Source organism: Harpegnathos saltator, unplaced genomic scaffold, assembly GCF_003227715.2.
Source record: "Harpegnathos saltator strain DR-91 unplaced genomic scaffold, Hsal_v8.6 scaffold47, whole genome shotgun sequence".
NCBI classification, from domain to species: Eukaryota; Metazoa; Arthropoda; class Insecta; order Hymenoptera; family Formicidae; genus Harpegnathos; species Harpegnathos saltator.
This window is the reverse complement of record NW_020230283.1, coordinates 3,712-17,015: the sequence shown is the minus strand read 5'-3', so window position 1 is coordinate 17,015 and position 13,304 is coordinate 3,712. Positions and strand designations below refer to the sequence as shown.

Here is a 13,304-nt window from a genome sequence, read left to right as displayed (position 1 = left end):
AAACGTCTATTACGTGAAATTTTATAATTTATAACATTTTTAAATATTAGTGACTGTATCCTTATCATGCTATTTTTCTCCTACTTACTTCTTAACATCAACTTTATTGCTTTTTTAGATTTTCTATTTTCTTCCTTCCTTATCTTTTACAGTTTGCAATTATGAGGAAGATTTGAGGAAGAAAGAAATGCCATCGTCAAGTAGCGAATCCTTAAGTTTGGTACGCGTAGCATACATATAAGAGCATGTTTAATTTTTTTTTCAATATTGCCTTTTCCAAACATAATGTTATTATATATGGTTGCATTTGTCATAAAATAAGCTTTATTTTGGTTGGACAATTGATTTTAACAATTTGAAAAAAGAGAAGGAGGGGGGGTATTTTATATACAATTTTACATTTTTAAAAAATCTAAATACAGCATAATAAAGTACTTTTAAAACCATAAAACTTTTGTCTAAAACATTTTTTCATATCTTTAATAGTTTCGATAATATTCGCTTAGAAAGACAAAAATCAACTTTGTTCAAGGGGTTGTTTCCAACCCAAAAACCGTTTTTGGGCACCAACGAAAAATTGTTTTGTTATTAGGTATATCTGCTCTACAATTATGCAGAGTTTCAGATTTTATTGAATTTCCGCGTTGCCGAATGTCCCTTGTAAGTTACACAAAAAATAAATTTGCAGGACTATTCGCAGTAGCAATGTAATAATGATGTCGTATATAGCAATAGTTACACTGCAAGAAGGAATTATGCAAAATTTATGCAAAGGGACACTCTGGAACGACTTTCACGAACGTTCTTCACGAACTGATTAGAATTCAATAGGCAAGCAAAATTTCATAATATACGCGGTAGAGAATAATGAATATGGGTGAATAAATCGATGACCTGTGGTATAATATTCACATAAATATTCACGATGACTGAACGATGACCATACAGAATTATCAGAATGAATAATCGTTATTGTTCTCTTAAAAGAACGTTGCAGTTGCAAATCAGACTTAGCTGTTGTAACTCGTGTATCCACAACCTTCTCAACTCATCTATTGATTATCATTTGATAAAATTCGCAAACTTTACCACATAAAACACCACATAAAAATTCCCTTACGCTTCAATTAATAAGTTCTTTCTAGTGATTATTACATTTGGCATTTTCATCCTTAAAATCACAATGGATTCGCTGTGTTCGATACCGGCCTTCTATTCCGGAAAAAGCGTTTTCATTACTGGTGCTACGGGGTTTTTAGGAAAATCATTAATAGAAAAACTGTTGAGGTCGTGTCCTGATATAAAAGAGATATTTCTGTTAATGCGCCCGAAGAAAGACGTGAATATAGAAGAACGCCTCCGAAAGCTGCTGACCAACCCGGTAAATTCACTATTTATAATTGACAATGTCGCAAAGTATGATTTTCATCATGTGTTGTGTTGTGTGGTTTAGTTGTTTCATACATTGCGGCGTGAGCAACCCCATTGTTTCGACAAATTGATTCCCGTAAAAGGTGACATTGCTATTGAGAATCTGGATTTGTCAGACACCGATAGAAACATGCTAATCCAGAAGACGTCTGTAATATTCCATATAGCGGCGAACGTGAGATTCGATATTACTCTGAGAATGTCGGTGCTCCAGAACGTAAAAGCTACAAGAGATATATGTATTTTAGGTGAACATATGAAGAATCTAGTGGTAAGTAGATACTATATTAAATTTAAAGGCATGTACTTGCATACGTATGTGTGAAGGAAAGAGAAAATTGCGATGTAAATTTTTTCTTATATTGGAAATTCCGATATTTTTTTTATAAAAATACCAATAAGATACTTAACTAGAAAATTATCAGACATTATTATGTATATGTATTTAACTGTATTCCTTAAAGGCTCTCGTATATGTCAGCACGGTATACTCACAACTCGACAAACACGTTATTGATGAAATCGTGTATCCAGCGGAAGTCGATTGGAAGAAAATGATTCAAGTCGTCGAGACTTTGGACGAACAACTGTTGGAAGTGTTTAAGTCAAAGTAAGTATAGAAACCGGTATCTACGCTGTATATACTAAGTGCTTCATCGAGGATATCACATATGTATTAGGTGCGCAACTAAGTTCTCGCTGTTTTTTTTTTATGAAAATGCAACTTTATTGTGAAAAAATGGTTACAAGTGAATCATTCAAAATATTGCCCATCGCTAGCGACAACTTTTTCCCATCTTTCTGGCAGAGCTCGAATACCGTCACGGTAGAAGTGTTCGTCTTTTGAGGCTATCCACGAATCAAGCCATTTTGAGATGTCTTCATATGAGCGGAACTGCTGATTAGCCAGACCATGTGCCATCGAACGGAACAAGTAATAATCGGACGGCGCAATATCTGGGGAATATGGCGGGTGGGGTAGGACTTCCCATTTGAGCGTTTCTAAGTAGGTTTTAACGGGTTTGACAACGTGAGGCCGAGCGTTGTCATGCTGTAGAATCACTTTTTCGTGCCTCTGCTCGTATTGTGGCCGCTTTTCGCGCAGTGCTCGGCTCAATCGCATCAATTGAGTTCGATACCGTTCCCCAGTGATGGTATCGTTCGGTTTCAACAGCTCATAATAAATAACACCGCCCTGGTCCCACCAAATACACAGCAAAACCTTCGCAGCGTGAATATTCGGCCGAGCCGACGACGTAGAAGCATGACCGGGCAGTCCCCATGATTTTGTTCTCTTTGGGTTGCTGTAATGAATCCATTTTTCATCACCCGTAACGATACGATGAAGAAAACCCTTCCTTTTTTGTCGCTGGAGCAGTTGTTCACAGGCGAAGAAACGACGCTCAACGTCTCTTGGCTTCAAATCGTAAGGAACCCAAGTTCCTTGTTTTTGAATCATTCCTAACGCATGCAATCGCTTGGAAATGGCTTGGCGGGTAACTCCTAATGCTGAAGCAAGCTCTTTTTGCGTTTGGCACGGATCCTCATCGAGCAATGCCTCCAATTCAGCGTCTTCGAAGGTTTTTGGCCTTCCTTCACGCGAACGGTCGTCAACATCGAAATCACCGTCTTTGAAGCGACGGAACCAATCACGGCACGTTGTTTCACTTAGAGCAGCATCTCCGTAAACTTTTTGGAGTTCTCGATGCGCTTCAGCCGCCGTTTTCTTCGAATGAAAGAAGAAAAGCAACACTTCCCGCAAATGACGATTATTTGGCACAAAATCATACATTTTCACACAACCAAAAGTATATGACGCAAAAACAAAATCACTAATGTGTCAAAGCGGTTTGTTTACCATATGTCTAAGCTCGGTTCATGACGTTTTGGTTATGCCACAATCGACCAGCACTTACTACTGGAGCCATCTCTTGAAAAACAGCGGGAACTTAGTTGCGCATCTAATATATCTGATAAATTTAAAATATATTAATAAAATGAGATAATTTATGTTCTCAAATCGTTAGCAAATTTAGTTGATTTCATCTAAAGTGATATGTTGCATCAAAACGATCGCTTATGACAGATTTAGAATATATTCTTGAAAAATTTAAAACACTTGCAAATGGAATTATTGACAGGTACACGGGCTGTATGCCGAATAGCTACGTATTTTCCAAGAAACTCGCCGAGCAAGTGATAGTCGATTACTCTGAGTCGTTGCCGTGTGTAATTTTGAGGCCATCCATAGGTATGCTGTTTTTAACAAATATACTGCTTATTATTCATATCGCTTGTTATACAAATTTTGCACGGAGAAAAATAATTTACATATGTTAACGATGCAATCAACAAAACAAAATTATTTTGCTTGAAGAATATAGGATCTCTTGACTATCAAATTTGTTTCTAAGATTCAGAAATTATGGTTTTTCCGGTTTTGAAATACGTTTCAATTAATCCTTTTCAACGTATAGACTATATGTTTCTATCATCGAGTTTAAATCCTGAATTGGACTCTCACGATACATAAATGACTTGTAGTTCTTCACAACAGTCGTTTTCCAATGAGGAACATTCATAATATTGTTATGCACGTTATGCAACTTTTTTTCTTTTTTTTATCACCTAGGAGAAACCCCTATGGGTACCTCCGTCCTCGAGGAAGAACGGAGGTTATGTGGGACTCGCACCCACTAAAACTCCTGGGGGAGACCTGCCATCGGGCATATTATGCATGAGTGGGGCCGAACGGGTCACCCATTACTTGTCCCTATACAACCATGCCGGCCACGCTCTTAAGAGCTTCGCTCCGGCTACCGCGCGCCGCAGACTTTAATGAAGGGGGGTGACTAGGAGAGGAAGAGAGAGCAGTCTCTACCTCTAGAGGCAAAAGCATGCGCTCATCGCCGTTCCCGTGCAAGCCCAGTACCGTATCCTTCACTCCTGTCCTGGAAGGGGGAGTACTACCATGCTCGGCCCTCTAGGGAGCGAACCTCTCCCTGGGCGAGATTCCTCACAAACCGATCCGGACAAGGATCGCCGTCCATATTGCGACGCGCGGTGAGGCGGGATATTTACTATCTCGCCGCCGACCAAAGCTGCTTGGCCGGCGAGGGAGGGGGATCTCCAACCCCCTCTCCCCCACTCCGGATGTTCGGAGTGGGGTGGGCGAAGAGGTAGGCCCGGAACCCCCGCCGGTTGTCCCCACCTCTCCAAAATCTCCCCCGAGGCCCAAGGAGGGGCAAACCCCCACCCCCAGGGGCGGCACGCACCAGGGGAGAGAAAAAACCTGCCCCCCTCCGATGCCACGGGAGAGAATTAACCGCTGCAACCGGACAGGGCAACCAATCCCGTCCAGCCAGCAGCGGAAGACCACATACCCCACCGGGCTCACAGCACCCAGGAGCCGGTCAGAGGCAAGTGCCAGGCTCAACCCGCGGCACATGGGAAACACACCCGCCCCAGCCAGTGCCCCCGGCGCTCACCCATGTCTATGGGCGCTAAACGCGCCCACCACTACCGTCAGCCGAAGCTGACGGTTTAAAGAAAAACCCCCCCTTTAGGGCGGACACTAAAACGTGCCCGCCCCCACAGATCCCATGTTGGGAGGGCGGCCGCGTGAACGCCTAATGCATCCACCGCCCCCTTCCGCTGGGAGGCCAGCCAACACGCAGGCCCTGCCATGCGGTGACCGGCCTCCCTACCGGCCTCTTGGCACACCGCGCAATGTAGAGCGTTATTACACTCCCGCGCGGCGTGCCCGCCCCGGCCATATCGATAGCAGAGGCCTCCGCGGTCAACGGAAGCCGTACAGCTACTTCGCGTGTGACCGAGGCCCCAGCATTTGAAGCACTGGGCCGGCCTCGCCGCCAGCAGGGTGACGCTGACGGCCGACCAGCCCAGCGCAAATCCACCCCTCCTGGCAGCCGCCACCGCGCCACCAGAGGCAGGCGGGCCTATGCTACCCCCCGGCCCCTGAGACCCCACCTCAGCGGGCCGAACTGGATGGCTTCTGACACACAACCCGCGCAGCCAGCTAAAGCCGTCCTAACCGCATCTGGGGAGGCCGCCTCGTTAAATCCGGCCAGACGAACCTCCCCCTTCTGCACCGGACGATTCACAGTCACATCTGACAGCAACGTCTTCAGGCGTTCAGCCAAGGCATCCGCCTTTCTTCCCCTAGGGGCTGGGTCTTAGACGCATCTTCCTGGACGCGGACTAATAATGCGCCATCGGCGCTACGCCCCACGTCCACGCCCAGGATCCCCATGTCCCCGAGGGGAATCTCCTCTGCTCGCCTAAGGGCCTCCGCATAGGAGGCCCCCCTAGCCAGCTTCACCGTTACCACCGCGATACTAGGAAACCGTGGCCATTTCCTTCCCTGCAGAGAGGGTGCGGGGGCTGGGGGTGGTGGGGTTAGTCCCTCCGAGCCTTGTCCATCCACTCTCTCCCATCTCTTCTATGCTCTCTTAGGGCGGGTGGTTCAGGGGCGGACAATGTTCACCCCTCCTCCACTCTCCCACGTTTCCCATCCTGAGGTTGGGCAGGCCCGCCTTACCGACCAGCGGCCTATCCCCAGCCTCACCTGCTCCTTTCTCCTCTTCTTCTTTCGGTGCTCGGCACACACTCATCCCTCTTCATCAGAGGGACCGTCGTAATGCACCTCAATGTTCCACCCCGGGGGCAAGGGGATTCTCGTCTGAGAAGACGCATCCGCCTTCATCGGGCCTTCAGGCCCAGAGATCCCCCACCACGCAATCCCTCCTCCTTCCTCGTCCTTTTGGATTCCCACTTCCTGTCTCAGGTGTCTCTCGCTCGCTTCCTTTGTCATGACACTCTGAGATTTTCACCCCGGCTTCGCTTACCTGCTTTAACGGCCTCCTGTAGCTCCTCTCGGCATCTGGCAAGCTGGCCCTGAAATAGCCTAAGCTCCTCTCCTCGCATCTATCTCCGCTTTCTCCTTACCCTTCTTCCCTTTTTCCCATTCCTTTTCTCTTTTTTCTATCATTTCTGATAGATCCTTCCTATAATGTCTGCTATGCTCAGTCTTGGTCTGCGACAGCTCCTCCCGACACTACCTTAGGTCCTTTCTAAGGGTGGCTCTCTCCTTGTGTAAATGCCTGGCCTCATTCGCAAGGCGCCAGACGAAATTCCTCGTCGTCTTCTTATAATCCTTCCATCTTTCTCCTGCTTCCTCATATCATTCATCTTCTCTTTCCACACCATTGATCATATCCTTTATGTCCTTCTCCATTTGATCCCTCTCTGATCCCATAAGAACCACCCATCCATGGAGTAGAAGGCCATCGTCGGAACCTCTGGATCCTCCTCCAGGAGAACCGTAGAGGCCGCCGATGTTTCAAGCTCAGCGGGTGCCACCACCGAGCCACTCGACGATCCCTCCCCATCTTTTTCCTCCTTCTCTTCTTATCCTTCCGTGTATCAGTTACTTCAACCATTGGAGTTGAAACCCACCACTACTGAGGGCTCGACCGGCCGGGCATGCCCGCACCACCGAAAACATGACCCGGTGGTGTCCCCGAGTTCCCCCGGGGAACCGGTCTATACCTCTGAACCAGGAAGGACATCTGGTCTCTGGGTTCCAGCCCCCTACTTCCGCCCTGACCCATCACTGGGGCCAGGCCGGTTTCAGGGGCCCCCTTCTCGACCCCGGGTTACCTCTGTAGCGCCGCCACGCGGAGGCCCCGTGGAAGGAGTTAGGTCACCGCCGTCGCACCCCGACGGGACCGCTCCTCACGGCAGTCAGCCTAACGTCGTCGCCCGGTGGATGGGTTTAGGGATGATGCGATCCCCATCCACCGGGCATAACGGGGGGTCCCGGCCCCGACCTCGGAATATGTCTGAGCGGCCCGGAACCCCCCACCCCTGGGTACGATGAGGGATCCCAAGCCCTAACGGTGTGCAGACCCAGATGTGACTCGCTCCCTCGGGCTGCCGGAACACCGGCGTGCAATGCCCTCAGGAGCGCTCCCTACACCACACAAAAGGGACCCAATCCACCCCTCGGGCTGCCGGAGCACCGGCGGGCTATGCCCTTGGGGTGGGAGGCCTCCCTCGTGAAAACGAGATCTTGAGTCGGGAATTCCACTCAGAGGTCTCAAAACCTTCCCTGGGATGCTCTTAGCGGGCGTACTTCCCACCGGGCCCTCCCTTCGGTTGGACCGGAGGTACTGCCCAGTGGATCACGGGAACGCCCGAGCCCCTCCAACACGACAAGGTAGCATCCCTCGGAGGGGATGTTATGCACCTACATGGTACACCAACACCATCCTTTTAGAAAAAACATGAATTAGAAAACTGTCAGATTACTTAGGTACATAAACGTAAAGGGACGAGAATTTGTTTTTAAACAACTTATCTTCATAAATTAATGGAATTTTGAATATCAGTCTGTTTATCTCAGGTTTGCAGTTTATTAATTATTTGATATTATCAAACCTTTCTAAAAAAATTAATATTTTAACAGTTGTAGCAACGTTGAGCGAACCGGTAAAAGGATGGATGGACAATTTTAATGGACCGGTAGCACTTTTCATCGGCGTTGGAAAAGGACTATTAAAGTTAATATATGCAGATAAAAACATACAGAATAACTTCGTACCGGTTGATACCTTCAGCAAATCTGCCATTGTTGCATCATGGAAATGTGGAGTGAGAAAGACGTAAGTTCCATTTTATTATATGATATTAAGCGAGGATCAGAAGAATCGTTAAAATTTTTGAAGGGAAAAGTAACGGAATATACAGGGAGTCCCATTTTAAATCCCCTAGGCAAATATCTTGAAAAAGATGGAAGATACGGAGAAATGTTTCAGACAAAAGTTGTATGGTTTCAAGGAGGACATACAACAATTATTTCAATTTGTTCACAGACAGCGCCATTTTCGAGATATTTACTGATCATTATTTTCCTTAAGTAGAAACCCCAATTTTTTATTACACTATTTTTTTCTACCAATTAATTTGAACAACTTTTATCTGAAACATTTTTGTCTTTTTTTGTAATACTTTTTGAGATATTTAAGGAAAATCTTAGTAACTTTTCAATATTTAACTCATGATACCTCGCTAACTATTTATCGGAAAAAAAGTACTAGACTTTTCTATTCTATTTAATATCAAGAATATATTGTTATAATAGCGCCCTGACTTTTGTTAACTTACTAACTTTTGGGAATTTCAAAATCAGATTAACAAAAGTCAGGGCGCTATTGTAACAATATACATATTATTGAGACCAAGTAGAGCAAAAAAATCTAGTACTACTTTTTCTTCCGACAAATGGCGAGGTATCGTAAGATAAATATTGAAAAGTTATCAAGTTTTCCTTAAATATCTCAAAAAATATTAGGCAAATAAAAAAATGTTTCAGACAAAAGTTGTTAAAATTAATTGGTAGACAAAGATAATGTAATAAAAAATGGGATTTCCATTTAAGAAAAGTAATGATCAGTAAATCTCGAAAATGGTGCCATTTGTGAAAGGGTAAAATAGTGAAAAACTTTTTGGTTTAGAATGACCTAATTTACAATTATATGACAGTTATTGTAACGACAGTTTCCAGATTCAGTGTTCAAAGCACAATATATTCATATCTATCGCTATACATAATAGTTGTCATATAATTGTAGATTAAGTCATTCTAAATCAAAAAGTCCTTTACCATTTTGTAAATAAGTGTCTAAATTTCCAAGTTATCAATTAAAAAACCCTAAATGTAGTCATTTTCAGTCATTAATAACTTAATATGTATTGCGATTTTTGGAAAATGGTACATAACTTTTTTTCTCAATTTGGTTGGTCAATTTTCACAATTTTTCATTTCATTTATGTACTGGTTATTCTCATTCAATACATAAGAATATAACGAGTTGTTTCGAATTCTTTACAGAAACATGAGGATCAATCTTCCACTTGTATACAATTGCGTGACATCTCATTATATATGTCCAAAATATGAAGACCTAGTAAGTTTCTGCCTGAATTGTCTAAAAAGAATTCCTGTGGAAAATCCACTTTGGTATCCTCAAGTGTATTCATAAAGAACCTGTACATCTACAACCTATTGTTTATATTGTTCCAAATAATACCTTTCTGGTTCATTGATGAGCTCCTACGATTATCAGGCAGACAACCAAGGTAAGATGTTAATTTTTCTCTCGATTAGTCGATTGTGCAAACATATGTAATCGTGTATTCACTATTGGAGCAAAAGGTAAAATCTTCTGAGACGATTTATACGAGATATGTATGTATACAAAGTATCCCACTGTAAACAGTCGGTCCGAATATCTCGAAAACTTAAAAGAACTGCAGTGTCAATTGGTTTGCTAAATTTTGTTCCGATGATTTTTTACTCAAACGTGAACAACGCTCTGGTCGTCTAGGTGAAGTTAATAACACCCAATTCAAAACATTAATCGATGCAGATCGTTATAGCACAACACGTGTGATTGCAGAGAAGTTCGATATATCACATGCATTGAAAAGTGTTTAAAACAACTTGACTACGTAAAAACACTCGATTTATAGTTCCTTATGAACTTAAAGAAATTTACTTATCACAATACATTGCCATCTGCTCTTTGTTTATGAAACCTAACGAAAATGATTCATTTTTTAAATGATTGATAAGTAGCGATGAAAAATGGGTTGATTACAACAATATCAACCGGAAAAATCGTGGAGCAAACAAGATGAACCGACGCAAACAACATCCAAAGCTGATATTCATCAAAAGAAAGTTATATTATCAGTTTGGTGGGATTGCAAAGGAATTGACTACTTTGAAGTATTACCACGCAACCAAATGATCAATTCAGATGTATACATTCAACAACTAACCAAACTGAACAACGCAATTCAAGAAAAGCAACCAGAATTGGCAAATCCAAAAGTTATTGTATTCTACTATGAGAATGCAAGGCCACACACTTTGGTCACTCGGCAAAAATTATTGAAGCTTGGTTGGGATATGTTGCCACATCCACCATATAGTCCTGACCTTGCACCATTAAATTATTATTTATTTGTTCTTTGCAAAACTTCTTGAATGGGAAAATTTTCAATAATGATAATGTCAAATCGCACTTGTTTTCGCTTTTTGCTTATAAAAGCCAGAAGTTTTATGAACATTGAATTATAACGATGCCTGAAAGAGAGCAAAAAGTCATTGATAAAAATAGGCAATATATAATACTGCATAAAGTTATTTCGTTACATGAAAAAATTGTCTTTTATTTTCTTAAAAAATTCGCAATTATTTAGTTGCCAAACCAATAACAATGTATTCTTGAGATCATTTAGAATAAAAAAATCTAATAACATTTTTTCTTCCAACAAATAGTTAGCGAGATATCGTAAGTTAAATATTAAAAAAATTACCAAGTTTTTCTTAAATATCTTAAAAAATATTAGGCGAATAAAATATTTCAGATAAAGTTGTTCAAATTAATTAGTAGAAACAGAAGATATAATAAAAAATTAGGGTTTCTATTTAAATAAAGTAATAAACAATGAATATCTTGAAAGTGCATCTTCTGTAAACAAGCTGATATAGTTGTTTTATGTTTCCTTTGAAACCATGCAACTTTGTTTGAAACATTTTTGTTTATCGGACTCAATTTTCGAGATATTCGGATCGACTGTTTACAATAGGACACCTTGTATACTATAGACGCTAAGATCAATAATGTGTCTGAGCTAAGCTCAGATGTAATCTGAGCTAAGCTCAGATAATGTGTTTAAAATAACGAATATTACCTACATTTTAAGATAAAACTCAACAATTCTTTTCTCACTATTTCTTTACAATAAACACGTATACTTACTGTGTAGATAACATGATTTTTTGCCAAATTGATTCGACCTTCTTTAAATCACAGGTTGATGGCATTGCAGAGGAAAATTTTTATAAATAATTGCATTTTGGCACATTTCACACTAAACAATTGGGATATACGAAATGAAAGTGCGATAAGTCTGTCTGATGAAATACTAAACGATCAACAAGAATTTGAATATGGAACGGTCCTCTCTGAAGGAGTTAACGTAATAACATATTTTGAGTAAGTGACACACCTGTTTTATTTACTAATTATAAAATGTCACACATAGGTGTTTACTAGTAGATAAATGAAACTATTTATTTTTATCGTATCTTTCATAGAGACTGTATAATTGGAGCTAAAACACATCTTCTGAATGAACGTATGGATCACTTGGACAAAGCAAAATCGCAGTTTAACAGGTGAAAACCCAGATTTTATTACATTTTTTATTGCAAAATGATCTGAAATTTACATTATTCTGTCTATTGATGAATATCTTTTACGTCTTTCTCTCTTTACGATCTCATTTTTATAAAAGATTAACGTCTTGTTAACGTCTACATTTTAAAGCAGAACAGCTAGCAGGTAAATTTTTTTTAATTTCTCGATAACATATGGCAATTTTTAAATAAAAAGTTGAGTTCCACCTCATCGAGTTGTTAATGCTAGGCTGATTAAAAAACGAGTTTTTCGACAAATAAAGTTATTCGCTTCGACTCAAATTGTAAATTTCGACTATATGGTCGTTAAATATATAATAATGAACATATTTATTTGTTTTCGGTATCATCAGAATGTATTGGATCGACATAATTGTGAAAGCTTCGTTTGTTATTTTCTTTATATGGATCATTTACAAAAACACTGTGTAGCAAGGTAAATTGATTTTCATCAAAGTATACAATTTTCATGTACGACATTTAGCATCGAAGACTAATGTCCAAATGTCAAAATCAATTAATTATTCATTATCAATTAATTATTAAAAATAATAATTTTTATTAGCGATTACTTATATAAAATGTCAAAGTTGACATTTGAAAAACGTTGTTTCTTGAGTCTTATAGGACGTTGTATTGTATTACTTTATAATTAAATTGTAATGGGTTGAATGTTATGGGTTGAATAAAGCAAAAATTGTGAACATCGTCCCTCTTTTCTTATGCAAAGTCTTCTTGTACAAAATCCAATCATACATTATATATAATAAGCTTACATTTTGCATGACAGAAATAGTGAAACACAATAATGTTTTATGTGAATAAAATTCTTTCAATACTAGTGGAGAGCGAACGTAGTGGAGATGATATATATAATGTAATGTACATGTTATATATAATTTATATAATGTTATGTTAATGTAATTTGTGTAATGTTATATTAATGTTATTTTTAGAAATTTCAAACTCAAATTATTTCTTTTTTCAATATACAGGGTGTTTGATAGCTGATCATGCAGACGAAAGTTGGAGATAGATTGGGTGTAGCCGAGAAGAAAAGTCATGTACCATAATATCAAATTGGCAATAGTTACCGAGTTATTAATTAAAACATGTGAGCCAACGAGCGCGTAGAGAGCGGAGGGCGGCCGCAGTAAGCATGTAGACATTTGATACAGGCGGAGTCAGCGAATAACGGTAGGCGAGCGCGCACGGCGAGAGGCAACGTAAACAACAAGAGGCGAACGCGCGCGACGAGGAGCGAGCGAGCGCAAGCGACAAGAGGCGAGCGAGCGCGACGAAGCGCGAGCGATGCGAACGACGAGGAGCGAGCGAGCTATAAAGAAAAAGCTGTAAAGAAAAAGCTCGCTCGCTCCTCGTCGCGCGCGATCGCCTCTTGTCGCTTACGTTGCCCCTCGCCGCGCGCGCTTGTCTACCGCTACTCATTGACTCCGCCTGTATCAAATGTCTACGTGCTTACTGCGGCCGCCCTCCGCTCTCTACGCGCTCGTTGGCTCACATGTTTTAATTAATAACTCAGTAATTATTGCCACTTTGACATTATGGTACATGACTTTTC

At 41.3% G+C, this 13,304-nt stretch overlaps 1 protein-coding gene across 2 annotated transcripts; it reads left to right on the top strand.

Annotated features, from left to right (window-relative positions):
- Window positions 1–1,009: 1,009 nt before the first annotated feature.
- LOC112589330 (fatty acyl-CoA reductase 1-like) lies at window positions 1,010–12,235 on the top strand. 2 transcript variants are annotated; one of them, XM_025302214.1, is made up of 8 exons: window positions 1,010–1,381; window positions 1,454–1,702; window positions 1,896–2,041; window positions 3,573–3,682; window positions 7,922–8,117; window positions 11,340–11,522; window positions 11,624–11,704; window positions 12,079–12,235. In XM_025302214.1, the coding sequence occupies exons 1-8, from the start codon at window positions 1,184–1,186 to the stop codon at window positions 12,155–12,157; spliced, it is 1,242 nt and encodes a 413-aa protein (XP_025157999.1). In that variant the 5' UTR covers window positions 1,010–1,183; the 3' UTR covers window positions 12,158–12,235. The 2 variants fall into 2 exon arrangements, 1 of the variants encoding a protein (XP_025157999.1); XR_003113473.1 differs by lacking the exons at window positions 11,624–11,704; window positions 12,079–12,235 and adding an exon at window positions 9,347–9,594 and having other exon boundaries at window positions 11,340–11,488.
- The last annotated feature ends 1,069 nt before the right edge of the window (window positions 12,236–13,304 follow it).